The following is a 21655-nucleotide window of genomic DNA, read 5'->3' as shown; positions in this document are numbered from 1 at the left end:
GGGAACACCAAGGATGGGGGGGGAATTATTTTTAGAGAGTCAATCTTTTTTCTGTACAAGTGTGCAATGGGGCCTGGAATTTATTTAGTTATGCCCTGAAAGCCAAAGGGTGTTCATTCCATTACATGCCTAGCCATGTGTCCAGTAAGTAGATTGAGGATATAATGGGTATGTTTCTGAACACTGGACAAACAGGGGGATCCATTTTGGGGTGCAAGTCTTCATTCATGTGTGCGATGTACAAAAAAAATGTTTTTATAATGACACTATTGCCAAAAAAATGAAAATCGTAATTTTTTTCTTCTGCTTTGCTTAGATTCATTCAAAATCTGTGGGGTCAAAATACACAGTACACCCCTAGATGAACTTGTTAAGGGGTCTAGTTTTCAAAATGGGCTTGCTTGTGGGGGTATCTATCATTCTGACACCTATGGGCCTCTGCCATCTTGGTTTGGTGCAGGAAAACAAAGTGTTCCTTAAAATGTTAATAATTAATGTTCAAGGGGTTTTCCATGGAAATACTGTTAATGACCTATCATCAGGAAAGGTCATTAGTAGTTGATCATCCGGGGTCCCTTGCTCAGAACCCCAACTGATCAGCTGTGTGGGTGCATGCTATCAGCTCCGCAATAACACAGAGGTTGGAGTGGAAGCCTCTGCGCCAACCTCCCATATAGTGGCCGGCACTTGTAACTGCAGGCACGGCTCCCATTGAAATCAATAACCTCTGTGTACGGGCTCCTGTCAACGGGCGGGTTTTCATTGCGTTTCCCGCGGCGATAATCCGGCTGCGGGGAACGCAGTGAAAGCTCTTAATAGCGTTGCTATGGAGAGCGCTTCCCCCCTGTCCACGAGCGGACAATCATTGCGATTCTCCGCTCGTGGCCCGCAAATCGCAGCATGCTGTGATTTATCGTGATTCTCCACGTCTGCCAGCTCCTGCTCCCGCAACGCCCGTGGACAGGCAGCCTTATTGTGACACGGACAGCATGCGCCAGCTCAGCTGATCGGTCAGGGTCCCCAGCCGTGGACTATTGATAGGTTATTCATAGTATTTCCATGGAACCCCCTTTTAATTTGGGGGTCTCCTAAATGGTTAAAAAAAAACTAAACTTTCTCAAATGTGCTTCCAGAATGAACAGATGAAAATAAATATATTATCAACAACCTTTACGGTATGTCTGCGCATATTTGACATTGAAAATGTAAAAGAAGTGACAATTTTTTTCAAAATGTTTCCAATTTTGGCACTTTTAATAAAAATACACAAATTCTATGGGTCTATTTTTACCACCTCAGTAAAGTACAACATGTGGTGAATAAACAGTGTCAGAATCACTGGGATCTGCAGAACCTTTACGGAGTTATTATATGTTAAAGTGACACACGTCAGATGTCCAACATTTGGCTCCACCACTAAGGGGCGAACAGGCTTGGTCACTAAGGGGTTAATAAACACTCTTACAAGTATATAGTCTCTGGGGGGGGGGCTGCTCACCCCCACGGCTCTGCTCCTCCGGCCCACTACTATGTAGCACTGTATGGGGTGTGTGACTTGCAGGGGGGTCTCCCCGGCCCACTACTATGTAGCACTGTATGTGGTGTGTGACCTGCAGGGGGGTCTCCCCGGCCCACTACTATGTAGCACTGTATGGGGTGTGTGACCTGCAGGGGGGTCTCCCCGGCCCACTACTATGTAGCACTGTATGGGGTGTGTGACCTGCAGGGGGGTCTCCCCGGCCCACTACTATGTAGCCCTGTATGGGGTGTGTGACCTGCAGGGGCGTCTCCCCGGCCCACTACTATGTAGCCCTGTATGGGGTGTGTGACCTGCAGGGGGGTCTCCCCGGCCCACTACTATGTAGCACTGTATGGGGTGTGTGACCTGCAGGGGGGTCTCCCCGGCCCACTACTATGTAGCACTGTATGGGGTGTGTGACCTGCAGGGGGGTCTCCCCGGCCCACTACTATGTAGCACTGTATGGGGTGTGTGACCTGCAGGAGGGTCTCCCCGGCCCACTACTATGTAGCACTGTATGGGGTGTGTGACCTGCAGGGGGGTCTCCCCGGCCCACTACTATGTAGCCCTGTATGGGGTGTGTGACCTGCAGGAGGGTCTCCCCGGCCCACTACTATGTAGCACTGTATGGGGTGTGTGACCTGCAGGGGGGTCTCCCCGGCCCACTACTATGTAGCACTGTATGGGGTGTGTGACCTGCAGGGGGGTCTCCCCGGCCCACTACTATGTAGCACTGTATGGGGTGTGTGACCTGCAGGGGGTCTCCCCGGCCCACTACTATGTAGCACTGTATGGGGTGTGTGACCTGCAGGGGGGTCTCCCCGGCCCACTACTATGTAGCACTGTATGGGGTGTGTGACCTGCAGGGGGGTCTCCCCGGCCCACTACTATGTAGCACTGTATGGGGTGTGTGACCTGCAGGGGGGTCTCCCCGGCCCACTACTATGTAGCACTGTATGGGGTGTGTGACCTGCAGGGGGGTCTCCCCGGCCCACTACTATGTAGCACTGTATGGGGTGTGTGACCTGCAGGGGGGTCTCCCCGGCCCCCAGCGGGTAATGAGCCGGGGGAGGGCTGGAGTGACACTGCCGCCCGGCCGCCATGTGACATGAGGGAGGAGGCGGCCGGGGTGTACTGCGCATGAGGAGACGGGGCGGGCCCGGCTGTGAGCGCTGTGGGGGCCGGGGCTGACGCCCGCCAGCAGGGAGGCACCATGGTGTTTGAGTCCGTGGTGGTGGATGTGCTGAACCGCTTCCTCGGGGACTATGTGGTGAACCTGGACAGCTCGCAGCTCAAGCTGGGGATATGGGGCGGTGAGTGACACACCCGAGCCGGATCACATGTGCCGTCCATGCCAGCCTGCTGGTAGTGCCGGCGGTGCCCTGCTATGTCATGTGCCGTCCATGCCAGCCTGCACCTTGCTGGTAGTGCCCTCTGCTATGGCATGTGCCGTACATGCCAGCCTGCTAGTAATACCACTAATGTCATGTGCCGTCCATGGCAGCCTGCTCCTTGCTGGTAGTGCCCTCTGCTATGGCATGTGCCGTGCATGCCAGCCTGCTAGTAGTGCCACCTGTCATGTGCCATCCACAGCAGCCTGCTCCTGGCTAGTAGTGCCAGCTGTGCCCACATAGAGGGCAGGAATGTCTACACGTCCTTATAGCTTTCCGCACAAGCCCAGTATATAATGTAGCAGTCTGTAACATCTAGCAAGACTGCTGGCTGCATGTTTCTTGCCTATGTCTGTGGGAACGTCCCGTAGAGCGTAGCGCCCCCCAGGGGGATTTGGTAATCAGTACACCTATTGCACTTTGTGCTCCCTATAGTGGCGGGTTAAGGGGAGCAAAGGCCCGGGGCTGTCCGCCCAAATCCACAGAAGTCCGCCATGTCTATGAAAATACCTTTACCAAGAGTCCCATTATGGCCGCCCATAAGGGCTAATGCCCACGGACGGATTGCTGCCGCGTTCCGTGGCGTAAATCCACAGCGGAATAACGCAGCTGTTGGGTTCTATTGAGCCTAACGGCTCAGTCCTCACATGCGGGATTCTGCAGCGGGAAGAAAATCGCGACATGTTCTATTTTACCGCGTTTTTCAGCGGCAGGAGGTCACCACTAATATAGCATAAATGGAGACTGCGGTAAAAAGCGCGTTTTTCCGTGATCGCCAGCGGGGACGTTTTTGTTGGTGTAAAACCGCAGGTGTATCCCGCTCCGTCCGCGGGCAGGAGGCAATTACGGTACATTCACACGTAGCAGATGGAATGCGGATTTTCTAAAAGTGGAAAATTTACACCCAAAATCTGCATCAAAATTTGTGCAGATTTTGACTTTGAAACGCAGCAGAATTCACCACTTCAGGTAAAAATCCACTCGGGATCTGCCTCAAAACTTGCAACAATGTTGCAGATTTTGACAGTTTCTGGTGCAGATCCGCTCTGTGTGGACATACCCTTAGGCCGCCTGCAGACGAGCGGGTCGGATCCGGCAGCGAGAATTCTCGCCGCGCGATCCGACCCGAGAGCCTGCAGGGACAAGCGCGTACTCACCCGCGCCTGGCGGCCCCGGCTCTTTCATGTGCCGGCTGCCGCGCAGCCGGCGCATGCGTAGACCGGAGCCAGCGGCCGGGTGAGTGCGTGCTCCGCAGAAAATTAGGACATGCCGCGGTTTGTTTGCCGCGCGAGATTTCGCGCGGCCAAACCGCGGCCGTCTGCATAGGAGTGCGTATTTTAATGCACTCCTATGCAAACTTTCAGCGGCGGAAATCCCGCGGCGGGATTTCCGCTCGTGTGCAGCCGGCCTTAGGCTGGGTTCACACAGGGCGGATTTGCCACGGAAATTCCGCGCGGAATTTCGCCGCGGCAAATCCGCCCGCCGCCACTAATCTCAGGATTAGCCAGCCATGTGGACGAGATTTCTCAGAAATCTCGCTCACACGTGACGGCCAATCCGCTGCGGTAAGTCAGGCTGGAACCCTGGCTGCAGCAGCCGCGGCTTCAGAATATGCAGCATGTCTATTTATCTTCAAAGCCGCGGCGGGTTTTTCCGCGGCGGTTCTCCCGGCTGAAATCTCGCGGTTTTTGCGGGATTTCCGCCGGGAATATGCCCAGTGTGAACCCAGCCTTAGGGCTCCTTCCCATGGACGGATTTCCGCCAAGTAATACGCGGCGGAAATCCGCCGCGTTGCCCGCAGCTATTAGGTTGCAAATGCAAACACTCGCTAAGGCTAACTTCACACGGGCGAGCGTGTGAGGTCTGACCGCCACACTAAGGCTAACCTCACACAGGCGTGTGCGATATTGGGCCGTGGATCACGGTCTGATATCTCACTCCCCAGCATACGATTTCCCCGTGGATGAGAGGCGTTTTTATCTCAAATCAGCCATGCATCACTTTGGGGAAGTGGCGATCCGCCGGTGCGATGCAATGCAGGGAAAGAAGAATTGCGCATGAGTATGACTCTATTCAAAAGAATGGGGTTCATATTTGTGCGTTTCGCACAAATCTCGCACGATTTTCTCGGCCTCAGGGTATGTTTACATGGTGGATTCTGCTGTGGAATTTTTCACGCCAAATCTGCCTGTAGAATCGCAAATTTGTGGCTGTTCTGCCGCGAATCCGCATACGGAATTAGCCTTGTGAGTGGCAAAATCCGCATGAAGAAGTGTCATGTCTCTTCGACCCGCGGATCTGCACGGAAACGCTTCCGAAAGTCCACATGCAGATTTAGCCCATTGACGGGGCTAAATCCACTCGCAGTTCCGTGTCGCACACGATGGCAGAATAGTCGCAGATTTCTGCCGCGGTTTTACAGTTGGATTCGTCATGGAAAATTCCACGCCAGAATCCACCGTGTGAGCGCACCCTTTTGTGCAGATTTTGACAGTTATGCGCAGCAGATTTCACTGGATGTTCCAATGCGGAAAACTGTACCAAATCTGTTGTGTGCGCACTCGCCCGCACGGATGTATTGTCATTGTGTATTACGCAGTACGCCGCAAATACTCATGTGACATGAGGACATATTTTAGATGCGTGTAAGTGGGCCCTTACACTTTACTACAGGGCCATCCGACCCAGCGATCATCACTCAGTGAATGGAGGCGGAGTTTGTTCTGGCCCGCCCCTCTCCATTCACAGTAAACAGGCAGTGGTTGATAGATGAATGACTGCCTGTTCACACAAGGGTCGTCGTTGGAGTTTTATGCCAACACAATCCCAATGAATTATCGCAGCCAGAGGTCTTTAGATGAAGAACCTGCAGCTTCTCTGCCGCTATGTCTTGTCTTGGCGGGGCTCGTCCTCTCCTCAGCTGTGCCCGCTGGAGTACATCCTCCTCAGATGACGGTACTAAGTTAGCTGCCAGCTTGTCTCGCCATGCATGACGTCGTCTTCTTCTGCGGGTGGAGATTGTCTGTGTATCAGTGGGATGCGAATGGCGACGTTACAGCAGCGCAGCTGCCTACCTGTACACCGAGCGGGAGGAGAGTAGTGGCGATTACCCTTGGGAACGCCCAAAGATGGGACATGCCGACATTTATTTTTTTTTACCCGCACAATGGTGTGTAAAAAGATGGCTCCAGTGTGTGACCCCATGTAAAAGAATGGGGCTCATTTTCGTGCGAGATTTGTGCCTTTTTTTTTTTATCGGCCGTGTGAAAGCGTCTTAATAGACATACAACTTGCTGCATATGAAGGGCAACTTATCCCTTTAAGGATGTGCTTTTAGACAGAACGATTAAATATATATATTTTTAATGATATTAATGATTTTTAATGAAAGTGCTAATCGTTTAGACCAAATGCGATCCAACAACCGAACGAGAATCGTGCGCTTATCGCTCATCGATTTCATGCGGGCATAAAAAAAATCAGCGTCGGTTCGTTCAGTTTAAACATTGATTGTTCAGTGTCTCACATTCATTATGTCAATGATGAATCTGCATATCTAGACAGGCGGCACGACGGCGAACAAACTGATGACATCACCAGGTTGTGCCGACATCACCAGGTTGTGCCAACAACACTCATGCTGTCCAAAAGGAGCCTTAAGGGCGGGTTCACACGGGGCTGATTTCCAGTGGAATGTCCGCAGTGGGCATTCCGTTGCAGATCAGCTGCGGATCGCCTGCCTCTGAACCCGCACCATTTCAGGGGATGAGTTCCGCAGCGGAGACGGCGATAAAATTGACATGCCGCGGATTTGAATTCCGTGATGCAAGTCCGTTTCCGCACGGGCTGGGTGCGGGTTTTTTCTGCAGCTTGTGGATAAGGTTTTCAAACTCTCATCCACTTTGCTGCTACTGTAGATGCCGCGGATTGTCTGTGCAGAGGGTCTGCATGGAAATTCCGCAGCAAATCCGCCTTGTGTAAACCCCACCTAAGGACGCTGCCTTTTTTTTTTTTTTTTAAACTTGGTTTCTCCTCTCTATGTTTAAAAAATGTTAACAGTTTTACGTCTTGTCTGTCAGCTTGTTTTGTGCGGGACAAGTTGTACTCCTCAGTAGTACTACGGTATCTAAGTACATTACCAAATAATCTACTTCAAAACTCCGGAACACTTCAAGAGTGCAATTGAAAAAAAACACAATTTCATCATCCTTGGGGGGGGGATTGCTTTATGGCGTACACACTGCTGCAAAAATCACCTGACCGCTTCGTTCTGTGGGTCGGTACGATTACAACAATACCAGATTTCTTTAGTGTTTTTTACAGAACTATTAAAAATAAAAATTTAAAATTTTCTGTCGTCTTCTGATCGCGGCAACTTTATCATTCCGCTGATGGGATTTTGTGAGGGCTGGTTAGTGACGGCCTAATAGTGTTTTTACGTCCTGCCGTTGAAGAACGTGTATGGAAAGAGATAACGCCGCTATCTCCCTCCATACAGTGCGGGCGTCAGCTGTTTATTACAGCTGACACCCGTGGGCAATAGTTGCGATCGGCCGTACGGCTGATCGCGGCTATTAACCCTTTAAATGCCGCTGTCAATTCTGACAGCAGCATTTAAATCCCCGAACGAGGTCCCGTACAGCCCCCCCGCGGTGAGATTGGGGGAGCCGTGCAGGTGTCATGGCAGCCGGGGGCCTTCTAAAAGGCCCCAGGGCTGCCTCAGCAGACTGCCTATCAAGCCATCCCCGTGGGGTGGCTTGATAGACTGCCTGTCAAAAAAGCAGTATAACGTAATACTACAGCATTACGTCATACTGCAGGAGCGATCAAAGCATCGCTGGTTGTGGTCGTCTAAGAGGACTAAAAGAAAGTATAAAAATAACAAAAAAGTTTTACTAATTAAAAAAAAACAAACACCTTTTGAAATATTTGCAATATAAAAAATTAAAATATTAAGCCAAAAATATGTGTTTGTTATCGCTGCGTCCGTAAAAGTCCGATCTATCAAACTAATGCGTTATTTTACCCGCATGGAGAACGTGGTATAAAAAAAAATAAAGAACGCCAGAAATGCGCTTTTTTGGTCACCCTGTCTCCAAGAAAAAATGTAATAAAAAGCAATCAAAAGGTCAATTGTTTGCAAAAATGGTACCAACGGAAACGACAGGACGTTCCGCACAAAACAAGCCCTCACACAACTATGTCGGCGGGAAAATAAAAAAGTTATTGTTATTAAGAAAATGGGCACAAAAATAATTTAAAAAAATTAAATTTCTTAAAAAAAAGTACTACAGCAAGAAAAAAACTATACAAGTTTGGTATCATAGTAATCGTACTGACCCATAGAATAAGGTTATCAGATCACGCACTGAAAGATGGTGGAATGTCGGGTTTTTTTTCCACTTCTCTCCAATTAGAATTTTTTTAAAGTTTTTTAGTACATTATATGGTATAATAAATAGTACCATTGAAAAATACAACTCGTCCCGCAAAAAACAAGCCCTCATACAGCGAGGTTGATGGATAAATAAAGGAGTTACGATTTTTTAAAAGGGAGGAGGAAAAAACGAAAATGGAAAAAAGCAAAAAAGCTCCGTCACTAAGGGGTTAAAGGGCCACAAAGGTGGATTCTTTTTCATTCATTATGTATCTATCTCCTGTGTGTGTGTGTAGGTAAGTAAGTAATGGTAATTAAACTGGTCACTCAGCAGGCAGAAATGGCATGGCCTCTATCTAATGCTGCGCTGATACATCATGAGATTGTTGTTGAAATGAAACCCCAAAAATCTCATCAAAATGGTAGCAGATAAGCATCAGACAGAGGGCTGCACTGCATGGAAGTGGCTGCAAAACACAGAGGAGACCTCCATAGTGTGACAGGTGGGCAGGAATGGAAAAATGTGTTTTTGTTGGAGTGGCCCTTTAATAAAGCTGATTAAGGGCTCGTTCCCACTGGCTGTAGCCGCTGTTAACCATTTCCATTTCTCTGTTCTGTTTGTGGAGAAGAAAAGCGAAAATAAAACCGAATTAAATGTTCCATCTTTTTAAACCTATTGATATCAATGGGTTTAAAAATAAATAAAAATTCAGTTTAGTTTCATTTTTGTAGACGGAAAAAAATTGAAATATTTCTGTTTTTTTGGAAACCCATTGAAATGAATTGGGAAACGTTTTACTTGTGGAGAAGAGAGACGGAAATCTGGAAATGGTGAGCAATGGCCAATGCCAGTGGAAACTAACTCTAAGACGGGGCTCTCACGGGGTATAAATCTCGCGGAATAACCGCAAGATTTCCGTGGCAGAAATGCCTCTTCAAAACTCTTATTTCAAAGCGGCTTCGCAGCCTGCATTCCACTGTAGCCATCTCTCCCCATAGAGAGGAGAAATGGCCGCAGTAGAGACGGCGGTAAAATTGACATGCCACGGCTCTAAATTCTGCGCGGTATATCAGTTTCATCGCGGCTTGGCCATATCGGCTTCTCCGCAGCGTGTCTACGAGATTTCTGCTTTATCCTGGGATAAAAATTGCCGACAGAATTTCTGTGCCAAAAGTCTACACGGAAATTCCGCGGCAATTCTGCCCCATGTGAACCCAGCCTAAGTTGAACAACTTCACACTTTGGCTTCCTATTTAAGCAGCTCTCACAAAACCTGTCCGTAAAAAGTGTAAAAGTGCTATTTGGCAAACCAGAACAGGCAATCAATGGTGATAAGAACAGAATTGTTTAATTCCGTGTGTCTGCTCCAAAAACGGAACAGAAAGCCAAATGGCGATTCAACGCTAGTGTGAATGAGCCCTCAGTCGACGGAAGCATGGTTAGCTCAGAATAGGATCTCCATACTGTCTACAAGCAGCCCTCATTTGTTGCCAATTGAGTCCTTATAGAAAAGGTTGAGCAGGAGCTGCTTGAAGAGTTACCTGCACGTTCACGCTGGAGCGCTCATGCTCCATTTTCGGCTCTTTCCAGCAGCTGAAGACGGCCTCATACCAAGGATGGATTAAAGGCGAAGATCCAGTTACCCTTGAGGAATGCCAAGCACTAGTTAAAGCACCCTCCACTAGAAGGCCTTCTATGTAAAGAAGTCATAAAGTTCTAGATAAACTTTGTATCGTGTTTTGCTGGTCTAGTTGGACTGTTTTGCTATACATCTGCTCAGAGACTATGATGACGGTAATCAGTTTCTAGTAGATGGATATTTTTTGAATACTTTTTAGACATTAATGTTTCTTTATTTGGCAGCTTCATTTTTTTTTTTTATTATTGTGGTATTTTTCAAATCAAGTAGTAAGCTGGTCTGACAGAAGTCTAGATGGTAGTCGGGCTATCGTGAAGTAGTAATTGCTTCCCTCTGATGATCGTGTTCTGGTTTGCCAAATGGCATTTCTATAAATTTTGTGGAAATGTTTTGTAACTGCCACTTAAACACGTTGTACGGTATACTTCGCCTGGCTGAAACAGGAACAACCTCTGTGTGAACCTGCCCTCATCATAGCCCACATATACTGTTCTCTTCTGCCCCTTCATCACATTCTCTATATACTGTCCTCTACCACCTCCCGCCACAGCATTCATATATTGTCCTCTGCTCCCCCAGTCATCACAGCCCCCACATGCCTTCTTCCCACTCCCTAGCCACACAGCTGTTTTCTTCTCTGCATTGCTTTATACAGGGTGGTGATGAGCCAGGAGACAGTATAGGAATCAAGCATAGTGCTAATTGGCTGATCGTCACCATTATTGATCGCAACACGTAGGTAGTTAACAGAGGGAGGGAGCTCCCTCTGTGATGTTATTAGCCCTTCATCATTAAAGTGCAGAGGGCCTTTGGGTCTGCCGTAGCAATTACTGGCAAATCCTACTGCAGACCCTACAGCATTATCTGAGTGATTATAAAAGCGTAAGTTCAAATCCCGTACAGGGACATGGAAAAAAAATAGATCTAAAAAATTTTTACAGTAAAAAATCTTTTATTGTGCTGTTTTCCTTTTCTTTGCTTAAAATAAATATATAATAGACGGACATGCTTAAATAAATTTAACACCCTTTTTATCTTGCATGGCAGACACGATTAGAAAAATAAATAGCCCGAATGCTTTTTTTTTCTGTTTCTTTTTCATTTTGCCTCCTAAAAAGACCATAAAAGTCATCAAAAAAGTAATATGTGTCCCAAGATGGTACCAATTAAAACTTCAGCTCTACATGCAAAAAGCAAGCCTTCACAGAGGCCCCTCAATGGCAAATTAATGTTATGGGCCTTTGAATGCAGTGATGCAAAAAAAAAGAAAAAATTGTACAAAAGTGGTTACTGCATAGTGAATGCCATAAAAAATGCCAGAATTGATGTGTTTTCACCCTGCCCCAATAGGAAAATAATAAAACATATGCAATACATTATATGTAACCCAAAATGGCACCAATAAAAACTACAGCTTGTCCTTAAATCCAAAATAGGATGCGTCCTTAAGGGCTTATTTCGATGTGCGTATATCGGCCGGGTTATCACGCCCAGCCGATTATACGCGGTCTCTCTCTGCAGGGGGAGTGCACTGAGCTCTTGCCCCCTCTCCGCCTTGGGATAGGGAATACATGTCTGATCGCTGGGGCTCCGACCACTGGGACACCCATGGATCATGATGTCTGTGCATCTCAAGATCCCAGAGTGAATGGGTTGGTTGTGTGAAAGCATGACCACAGCTTCATTCATTTCTGTGGGACGGCTGGAGATTGCTGAGTGCATCGGTGACGGGTCAACATTTTATACGTACTGCAGAATCTGTTGGAATGAAACTTGTGCAATTTCAGCAAATATTCTTAATATGTAACCAAATAAGTTGTCATTGGTGGAGTGTCAAATTGTTGAAATCAACCTGAAGGGTGAAGCCACAGACTACCAAACCATGTCCACCCACAGCAGTCAGTGGGCACAGAAGTTTACCCCAAATTCATGAAGTCATTGGTCGCCACGGTTGGTTGGCTCCACCTCAAAGCCTTATCTTTCTAGCAGCCCTCACTGTCTGTCAGAAGACGTCCTCTCTAGCTCGTTCACAGATTCATCGTTGGCTCGTTCATGGTGGATGCGAAAGACTTACAAGCTCTGCTTAAATAGAACGAGAACGAGCCAACGAAGATTTTTATGCCTCCATGAAATGAATGACGAACGAAAAACAAATGATTCTCATTCGTCATCGGCTCGTGTTTAGACTGAACAAATATCGTTCGCGTTTGCTCGTTTAAACGTTTTTGCTTTTTTTTTTTGTTTTTAATGGTAATCGTTTCATCTATTGGTACAGATGGGGCTGCTAGAGGGTGTGAAGAAGTATTGAGGTGAATGAAAACTCTTCCTCTTTTGAGGGGTTAATAGCTAAACTGTCTAAGCTAAAATACTCTCAAGATTTGAGAAAAAAGGTCTGGGCCAATAGATCCCAGACAATGACTATTTTTAGGGTTTCTTTTGAATATATCCTTTAAACCAGTGCAAAGAGTTTCTCAGTATTTATATAATTCACTGTTTGTATTGTTCGCCTTCGACTAAAACGTTTTATCCGGATACAGAATCCTTCTCTCCTTCGTGTAGCGTTCACCACCTGGGTGAGTTACGTCTGCTTTGGTATTGTTCTGGCGTGAGGTACATCATATCCTTAATAGGCTGTATAAGGTTAATATACAACTAGATCCATTGCATGTGTTTCATCAGCTGGTAATAGGAAGAATGGCAGAAGGTTCTGGTCTTTGTCAGGAAGTATATTCTCAAAAAATGGATTCGCAAACCCTTGCCAAGTTAGGAGAGGTGCAAGACTATGTTAATCATTGTATTATACTTGAGAAAATTAATATATGTATGAAAAATTGAATTTATGCAAATTTGAGATCCTTGGCTTAAACTGGTTTCCTGGTACGAAGGATAGGTCTTGGTGGGGTCCGACACCAGCCCTCTTTGCCGATCAGTTGATTTGAAGGGGCTGAAGCTGTCTGGAAGACTCAAAACACGGTTCACTGTGCCGGGACGGTAGCTACCTCCCCTTAAAATGAGTGAACACATAGGGCCCACTACACAGTTTTGAGTCTTTTAGTTGGCCGCAGCCGCATCAGCTGATTGGCCAGATGTCGGACCCCTGCCAAACTGCAATTGATAACTTCTCCTCAGATGAATCATTAGTAGTTTTATACTAGAAAACCTATTTTAAGGAATTTGTTGAGGGACAATTTTGGAATCCTTCAGGAGATTTAGGTGGGGATGAGAGAGAATGTGATTGGAAGGCTTCCCCCTCACCCCTTCTTTTTTCCCCCTTCTTTTGATTAAAAAATTGAAAGGTGTTTTCCAAGAATTTACTATTGAAGACCTATCCTCAGGACAGGTCCTGAATAGAGATGAGCGAATATACTCGTTTCGAGTAATTACTCGATCGAGCACCGCGATTTTCGAGTACTTCCGTACTCGGGTGAAAAGATTCAGGGGGCGCCGGGGGGCGGGAGGAGGCGTGGCGGAGCAGGGGGTAGCAGCGGAGAACAGGGGGGAGCCCTCTCTCTCTCCCTCTTCCCCCCCCCCCCCCACTCCCCGCTGCAACCCCCCCACTCACCCACGGCGCCCCCCCCAATTTCTTTTCGCCCGAGTACTTGAAAATCGCGGCGCTCGGGCGAAAAAGGGGCGTGGCCGAGTAGGTTCGCTCATCTCTAGTCCTGAATAGTTCATTGACGGGAGTCATCTGCTCGCCATCCCTGCCCATCAGATGAGATCCTTTGTCAGTGCAGCTGAGGGTAGTTTCACACTTCCGCTTTTCTGCTCCGAAGCAGTAAAGGTGGGAATCCCCATGGCTGTCTCTGGACAAAACTGAACAGCGGTGGTGGACCCCATTGACTATAGTGGGGTCCGCCCACTTTCCGCCAAGCTGCCCGGTTTTTGGACGGAAGAAAAAGCGCTGGATCTGCGATGGAACCTCCGGCTGTAAATACCAGCCAACATGCTGCATGTTACTACCTTGTAATACAGTCGTCTGTGGACTCTTGCAGAGTCAATATGACCTGAGGCAGACCTACAGTACTGTGCAGACATCCTTCCTCTGTTGGGTAAATGACACGAATGGTTTATAGCTGCATGAACACAATTGCTTTGTGCTTCTAGTTCGCTATTTGGACTGCTTTATGATTTTACCGGTTTAGCGCAAATTATTTCGTAGTTAAAATTGTAGCTTGGTCAGGTCATAATCGATACATATATAGAAAATGGTACCTTGCCATAACACCATCTCCCCCCCCCCCCCCCTTTTTTTTTTTGCTTTACATTAATATTGGGTGAATTGAATTTATGATTCTATAGGTCTTAAAATTGATGCTTTGTATTATTTTGGTAGGATGTATTGAAAAAGCGATAATTGCAACACTAAGGATTCACACGACCACATTTGCTTGCGTGATACGCAGGGAATACAATTTTGTATCTTCGTGCACAATTCTGACGTGCAAAAAAATACACGCCATGTTCTATTTTCCAGATCGTCTCTATACAAATTTGTTTAACAGATGCTCCTAATCTTTAGCGCATGACACTGTAACAACCCTAGCAAAATGGGCCTTAAAGTGGTTTGCCGGGATGTTTATTAAAAAAAATGTGCATGTGTGTTAAAATGAGGAAAGATTGAATGCTCCCCTGTCCCAACGGCTTCTGTCCAGCGCTGCAGCCCCGATGCCGCTTCACGGAACTCGAAAGCGGTGGGCGGTCATGTGCCCTTCATTGTGCACATGACTACTCAGCCACTCACAGGCTTCAGTGATCTGGGAGAAATAATTGTTGCACAGACTTAAGACAAACACGTAGGAAGGCCTTCTGGGTGGAGGACTCCAAATCAGATTTTTTTATTTATTTTTTCCCTCCTGGTTAACCCTTTCCAATCCAATTTGTATCCTGGTTTTCTGAGGCTTACTCTTTCTCTGCCATTATACAACGGCGCTATATGCTGGCTGAAGCCAGTACTGCATGAGGTGACACGTTGGATAGGCTCCGGCAGCAGAGAGGCTGGGAATATACAGTAAGAGAACCCCGACGGATGTCTTCCAACATCGAAGCTGTACAGCCCTAAATCATAATGTCTTCAGAGGTCACACAATGGATTGGAAAGGGTTAATGATCCAGCCAAGGTGTTCTAGGAGAGAACTTGTTTCTTCTATGTGAACTCAGAGGGCTCGAAGAGTGTCTCTAAATAAAGTTGTTTTTTTGAGTTAAGGAAACCCCCTGTCAACTGGTCCCCCATGGATTAAAGTTAGAAATCAACTTGCCTCTCCCCGCTCCCCTATTTGAACCCTGCCACCGGCTCTAGTCTCTATCTGTTTACTGGCAGCTGTAACGTTCCGTAAACCTGCTGCAACAGCCAGTGACAGCGCTCGGTCCTAATCGCTGAGCAGTGACACTGGCTGCTGCAGCTTGTTTGTAGACTGGCTCTGCCTGTAAATTGACATCATGTGGGAACCAGAGTCAGCGGCGGAGGACGAATAGGGGAGCAGGGAGAGGTGAGTAGCTACTGTTGATTGATTGATTTATTTTTTTATTCATGAGGGACCCATTGGCAGGGATTTTCCTTGACTCGGCCAATCCCTTTAAATGAACTGTTAAGGAAAGCAAAAAAAATTGCTACATTCCTGCTTTTGCAATGTGCAGAGAAGCAGGAAGAGGGGGAACACAGAGCTCTGAGGACAGGGACCCGCCGATGAAGATAATCCTTTATTAGCGATGCGTTTCAACATTGTAGCGGCATCTTCATCAGGCTGTTCATGTACAAGACAACTTGAGCTCTGTATTCTTAAAAGCCGTGGACAGCAGCGTCATCAGGTCATGTGACTCATCACATTACTGCAGGACATTCAAATCCCAAAGAGAAGAGGGGGGAAAAAGTAAATTTATACAATAAATGAACACTAAAACAAAAGCGATCTGAATAGGTCAGTAAGTTAGGATAAAAAGGGAGAAAGAAAACTAGATACATTAAAAAGTAGGTAAACCTAGTATTTATACAGTGGGTAAGCCAACAACTTATCCAAAAAGACTGTGGGAGATACAAAAATAATGGTCATAAACGGTCATGTGATCAATCACACAGCCGCGAGGACATACAATGATAAAAAATACAAAAGCGATACTGTATCATATAGAAAGATAATAAATGGTTACCTAATAGTGTTGAAATCCGAGGATCAAGTTCACATAAAAAAATTGATAAACATAATACTTATACAGCAATTAGGCAAAAACAATTGACAGTGGAAAGCGGTAATTATGAGGAAGAGATAATGGGGACAAATAAACGCTGATGATACAAGAGTAATATTAAATTACAGATAAAGTAAAAACAAAGTCACACAGTACATAGTCTGCTAGGAAGGGAAGGAAATGATACATCTACTCAAAATGAGGTAAGCAGAGACTAGGAAAAAGCTGGTGAGTATTGGGATAGATAAGGGACTAATATATATATATATGGTAAAAAGCCGATAAATTTGGTTGGAAAGCCAAAGAAGTAAATTAAAATTTTAAAGAGTTTTAGTAGAAAAACCAACATAGTAACCAGAAAAAATTGAAATAAAAATATTTCATAGAAATGAGAGAGAAATAAAATTAAGAAAATGGAAATAACATTTAAATGAAATAGATCTAACATATATATATTTATGAAGGAACATGAAAAGAGAAATGGACTTTACTTTGTCTGAAGGCAGGAAGATAAGTGTACAGAGTTTAGAACACCACCTAGACTTGGCCCACTTGACAACCAAAGTTCTGGTCACATAATCCACAGCACCTGGAAGCCCAGGAAACCCGCATTTGGAACTGAAGGCTGTGCACAGACTGGCTGCTTAAATCCCCAAGGAGCACGCTGGTAGACTGGTCAGTTTTGTTCAACTTACAGCATACCGGGACCTGCCCCAAGGGAGGGTGAAGACCAATTCCTCAACCTTGACTGCGCAACAAATGGATGGAATATCAGGATTCTTGGTGTCGGCTTTAGTATCCTGCACCACAAGGAAGGAACATCTCATTTTTGTTGGTCCTACTAGGCACAGGAAAAGACTGGAGATGAGCTGAGAGGGATTTTAACTGCGTGTCTACTTCACGTCCTTAGAGGCGCCAATAGGCAATCTCGCCATTGGTATCGATACGAAGGATGAATTGAATAGGAAACCTTTAGCTGTGTGGATAGCAAAGTGGTCCATCCCAAAATTCTGAGCTGTAAATGTTTCATCAACTTTATAATGTTCTCAATGAAGGGCTGCTAAAGGTTGTCAATTTCACAATGTAATTCTCCTGTCTTAAGCGCAGCTGATAGGATACATTTCATAGGAAGCTTATAAGTTAGCGTATGAGTTTGGCTTTGCATTGTGGGTAGAGATGAGTGAATGTACTCGGTAAGGGCGATTTCGCAATCGAGCACTGCGATTTTCGAGTACTTCACTACTCGGGTGAAAAGTACTCGGGGGCGCTGTGGGTGAGCGGGGGGTTGCAGCGGGGAGTGGGGGGGGAGGGAGAGAGAGAGGCCCACTCCCCTCTGCAACCCCCCGCCCCACAGCGCACCCGAGTACTTTTCACCCGAGTAGTGAAGTACTCGAAAATCGCGGTGCTCGATTGTGAAATCGCCCTTACCGAGTACGTTCGCTCATCTCTAATTGTGAGTAGACTACCCAGAGAAAACCTACAAAAGCATATAGAAACTTGGTACATATGTGATTCTGTTCAGGATTCAACCCAAAGCTTTGTTTTCAGTAAAGTTTGTAATTCATGGACGACCTCTATGTCTAAGTTCTGTTAACTACAATCCTTTACGAATGGTTGAAGTGGGGAACAGCTGATGGAAGGATGGGGAGGAGAATCACTGCCATCATAGTCCATTGCAAAATGGTAAATGTTTTTGTTTAATTGCTGGCGATCATTTATTTAAGCTTGGATACATTTTATTAAAATTCTAAAAATCGAATATAGCTCTTTATCTAGGTGGTATAATACTCCTGAGCTGCCTCATCACCCCAAACTAGCAGAAAACAAAAGAAGCCATATTGGAAATGTACAAAAACCTAAATAATTAACATGTTGAGGGCTGCTTTCCAAATCACCCAGGGAATCAACTTGTCACCGTGGCAAGAAAGTCCTTGCACAATTGACAAGGTGTCACCGAAAGGCCAAAAAATGATAAAATATAACCTTTATTATTCTCAATTTAAAATAGCGTGTCCACATATAAATTACTACCTAAGAGTGACCATTGCCACACAATCATTAAAAAATATATATATGACTGAAGGACTACTAATGTGTTAGACTGTCAAATGGTCAGGAGAGACGACCATTTATGGGTTGTCATATCAACCTCTGAGATATATATTGATCGCCATTCCTGACAATACATAGCATTAGACCTATCCTTTGATTGGGTCACTAGAGTGATTCATAGATGTATTCACTTGCCGCAAGGTGCATCACCCACAAGCAAATTAGATGCTAAAGAACAATATATTGATTGTCCGTATATTATCCTGAGGTCTATAATGAGGTCTCATTAGAGGCAGATCATGTAGGTTCTATGGTACGATTTTCATAATTTAGTTATAGCCTCTGTAATTGTCCCACACATATAAGTATCCCTGTCAGAGTTGTAGGCTCCCATGAGTTTCAAATAATATTTGGTATATTACAGGGCTTTACTTACTGTATATACTCGTATAAGCCTAGTTTTTCAGCTTTTTTGTGCTGAAAAAGCTTCCCCCGGCTTATACTCGAGTCAGGGAGGGCTTAAAAAAAACCTCCATACTCCCTTCCCAGTCGGCGTCTGTGTCTCTGGCGGCAATGCGGCAGGCTGCTCGAATTCTCTCCACTGCCATTCTTCGCCTTTCTCTTTGCTCGGCTCTGTCATTCCCCGCCGTCAACGCTGTGTAAGTAAGAGCTGTGATTGGATGGAGCGTCATCCTATCACAGTCGGTGCTCGATCATTCACTGCCAATCAAGCTGCTTTATAATTCTCCCCGCTGTCATCTCCCTGCTCAGCTTTCGAATCCCCTGCCGTCAGTGCTGTGTAAGTAAGCGCTGTGATTGGATTGAGCGCCAGCTGTGATTGGCTGGCGCTCAATCCAATCACAGCGCTTACTTACACAGCACTGACCGAGCCAAGCAGAAAGGACTGCGGGAGATGACAGCGGGGAGAATTCAAGCAGCTTGTCACAGACGCCGGCTGGGAGGTGAGTATGGAGGTTTGTTTTTTTTTACCTAGTATATACTCAAATATAGCTCGGCTTATACTTAAGTCAATAAGTTTTTACAGTTTTTTTGTGGTGAAACTTAGTCTCGGCTTATATTCGGATCGGCTAATATTTGAGTATTTTACGGTATATTGCCTCAGATACGGCAGGTTACTCTGGGATATTTCAAATATCCATCTGATTTGGAACTAGCAATGTTGTTCCAATCCAGAGCAAATAGACGGTTAGCTAATGAGCTTATATTATTTCTGCTCATTTATTGGCATTGCACTACTATAGCCCTCAAGATTTGTACATCAGGCTCAATGGTAACCTTTATTTCCTCTGAGCTTACACTGCCACTCATGCATCACCTAAGTTGGTAGCTATAAGTCCAAGTTGTTCCCTATAGGATAAGTGGTGCTTAAAGGGGTGGTCTCGCGAAAGCAAGTGGGGTTATACACTTCCGTATGGCCATATTAATGCACTTTGTAATATACATCGTGCATTAAATATGAGCCATACAGAAGTTATTCCACTTACCTGCTCCGTTGCTAGCGTCCTCGTCTCCATGGTTCCGTCTAAATTCGCTGGCAGCTTGCTTTTTTAGACGTGCTTGCGCAGTCCGGTCTTCTCCTTTCAGCACGAGCCGCTTCAGTGTGCTCCCCGCTACAGCTCTTCTGAGCATGCGCAGATGAGCTGTCACTGCTCGGGAGCGCGCTGGAGCGGCCATTCTGTACCATCCTCTGTTAGAGGAAGGTGCAGAGCCGCCCAGCTGTCCGGAGAAGCCGCCCAGCTGTCCTGCCGTCCAGCTGTCCTGCCGTCCAGGTAAGTGATGGGCCGGGGGGGCTGCCGCTGCGCCGGGGGGGGGGGGGGGGCTGTCGTCGCTGTCGCTGCGATGGGGGGGGGGGGGGCTGTCGCTAGGCCGGGGGGGGCTGTCGCTGCGATGGGGGGGCTGTCGCTAGGCCGGGGGAACTAGCGCTGGGCCAGGGGGGTAAGTGATGGGTCGGGGGTGATGTTCACTGACAGGTGAAGGCCCCGGAGCCCAGCGCTGGGCTCCGGGGCCTTCACCTGGGCTCCGGAACCTAGCGCTGGGCTCCGGAACCTAGCGCTGGGCTCCGGAACCTAGCGCTGGGCTCCGGAACCTAGCGCTGGGCTCCGGAACCTAGCGCTGGGCTCCGGAACCTAGCGCTGGGCTCCGGAACCTAGCGCTGGGCTCCGGAACCTAGCGCTGGGCTCCGGAACCTAGCGCTGGGCTCCGGAACCTAGCGCTGGGCTCCGGAACCTAGCGCTGGGCTCCGGAACCTAGCGCTGGGCTCCGGAACCGTAGCGCTGGGGAGCCGGGAGCGTAGCGCTGGGGAGCCGGGGGCTAGCGCCGGTTACCTGCTGCCTGGCGGTGGGTGACTGGTCGGCGGCTGCGGGGCGTCTGGTCGGCGGCTGCGGGGCGTCTGGTCGGCGGCTGCGGGGCGTCTGGTCGGCGGCTGCGGGGCGTCTGGTCGGCGGCTGCGGGGCGTCTGGTCGGCGGCTGCGGGGCGTCTGGTCGGCGGCTGCGGGGCGTCTGGTCGGCGGCTGCGGGGCGTCCGGTTGCCATGGAGACACAGCTGGCAGCGTCTCGGGAGCGCGCACGTCGGGCTGCAGCGAGCGACGGGGAAAGAGCCGGCGGCCATCTTGGGGAAACTTTTATAAGTTACTGAAACGCTGGAACGGTAAGTACAAACCAGCTAGGAAAGTCATTTACAGGGGTAATTAGTAATGTATGTTTAATTAGGGGGACTGGGCAAAAAAAAAAAATCACTGCTTCCTCGAGACATCTCCTTTAATTGGTATCTGTATATTCTAAGCCCAGTTGGCTGCATAAATAGCCTCTCTCTCTCATTGGTGCCAGGTGTCTGATAATGACCTTTAGTAAGCTACCATTTTTATCCGAGATGCCAGATATGTTCTTCCCTGACTCCCCTTCCCCCATCGACGCGTTTCTACAACTAGATATCTATAGCTGTTTCATCAGGATGGAGTTTTGAGACAGATGTACAGCTGTGGTAGATAGATAGGACATTGTGTGGCAATGGTCACTCATAGGTAGTAATTTATATGTAGGCATGCTATTTTAAATTGAGAATAATAAAGGCTATATCTTATAATCTTTGGTCCTTTCGGTGACACCCAGGAAATTAATTTGCATGCATTTCATCACGGCAGCTCATAATGTGACTTAGTATGGTCCTCATGTTTCTGTATGCACTTCCAACAATTAATGGACATGCTGCTGATGAGATGGTCTCCTGGGGTATTTCCTCCCAGAGTTAGATCAGTGTATCATTGAGCTCCTGGACAGTTATCGGCACTAATTGGTGACATTGGTTGCACTGATGCAGAAAGTCCCAGAGGCTCTCAATTGGATTTACGTTTGTGGAACATTATGGCCAGTCAGTGCCTTCATCCAGGAACTGCCTACACTCTGGCCAAAAGGATCTGTGATGATGTCACCATCATGTGATCAGAGGGGGTGGAGCATGTAACTCACTTGGGAT

The 21655-nt window shown here is 47.1% G+C and overlaps 1 protein-coding gene across 1 annotated transcript in view; it reads left to right on the top strand.

Annotated features, from left to right (window-relative positions):
- The first annotated feature begins 2681 nt into the window (after nt 1–2681).
- Nucleotides 2682–21655, top strand: part of VPS13A (vacuolar protein sorting 13 homolog A) — a 174725-nt gene continuing 155751 nt past the window's right edge. The window contains exon 1 of the mRNA XM_066604146.1: nt 2682–2832. Within this exon, the coding sequence (XP_066460243.1) occupies nt 2733–2832 (100 nt within the window). The 5' untranslated portion in view covers nt 2682–2732. The remainder of the gene's footprint in view (nt 2833–21655) is intronic.

The sequence above is a fragment of the Eleutherodactylus coqui genome, chromosome 5, assembly GCF_035609145.1.
Source record: "Eleutherodactylus coqui strain aEleCoq1 chromosome 5, aEleCoq1.hap1, whole genome shotgun sequence".
NCBI classification, from domain to species: Eukaryota; Metazoa; Chordata; class Amphibia; order Anura; family Eleutherodactylidae; genus Eleutherodactylus; species Eleutherodactylus coqui.
Note: the sequence above shows the minus strand (reverse complement) of the source record. Positions and strands in the feature narration are given on the sequence as shown.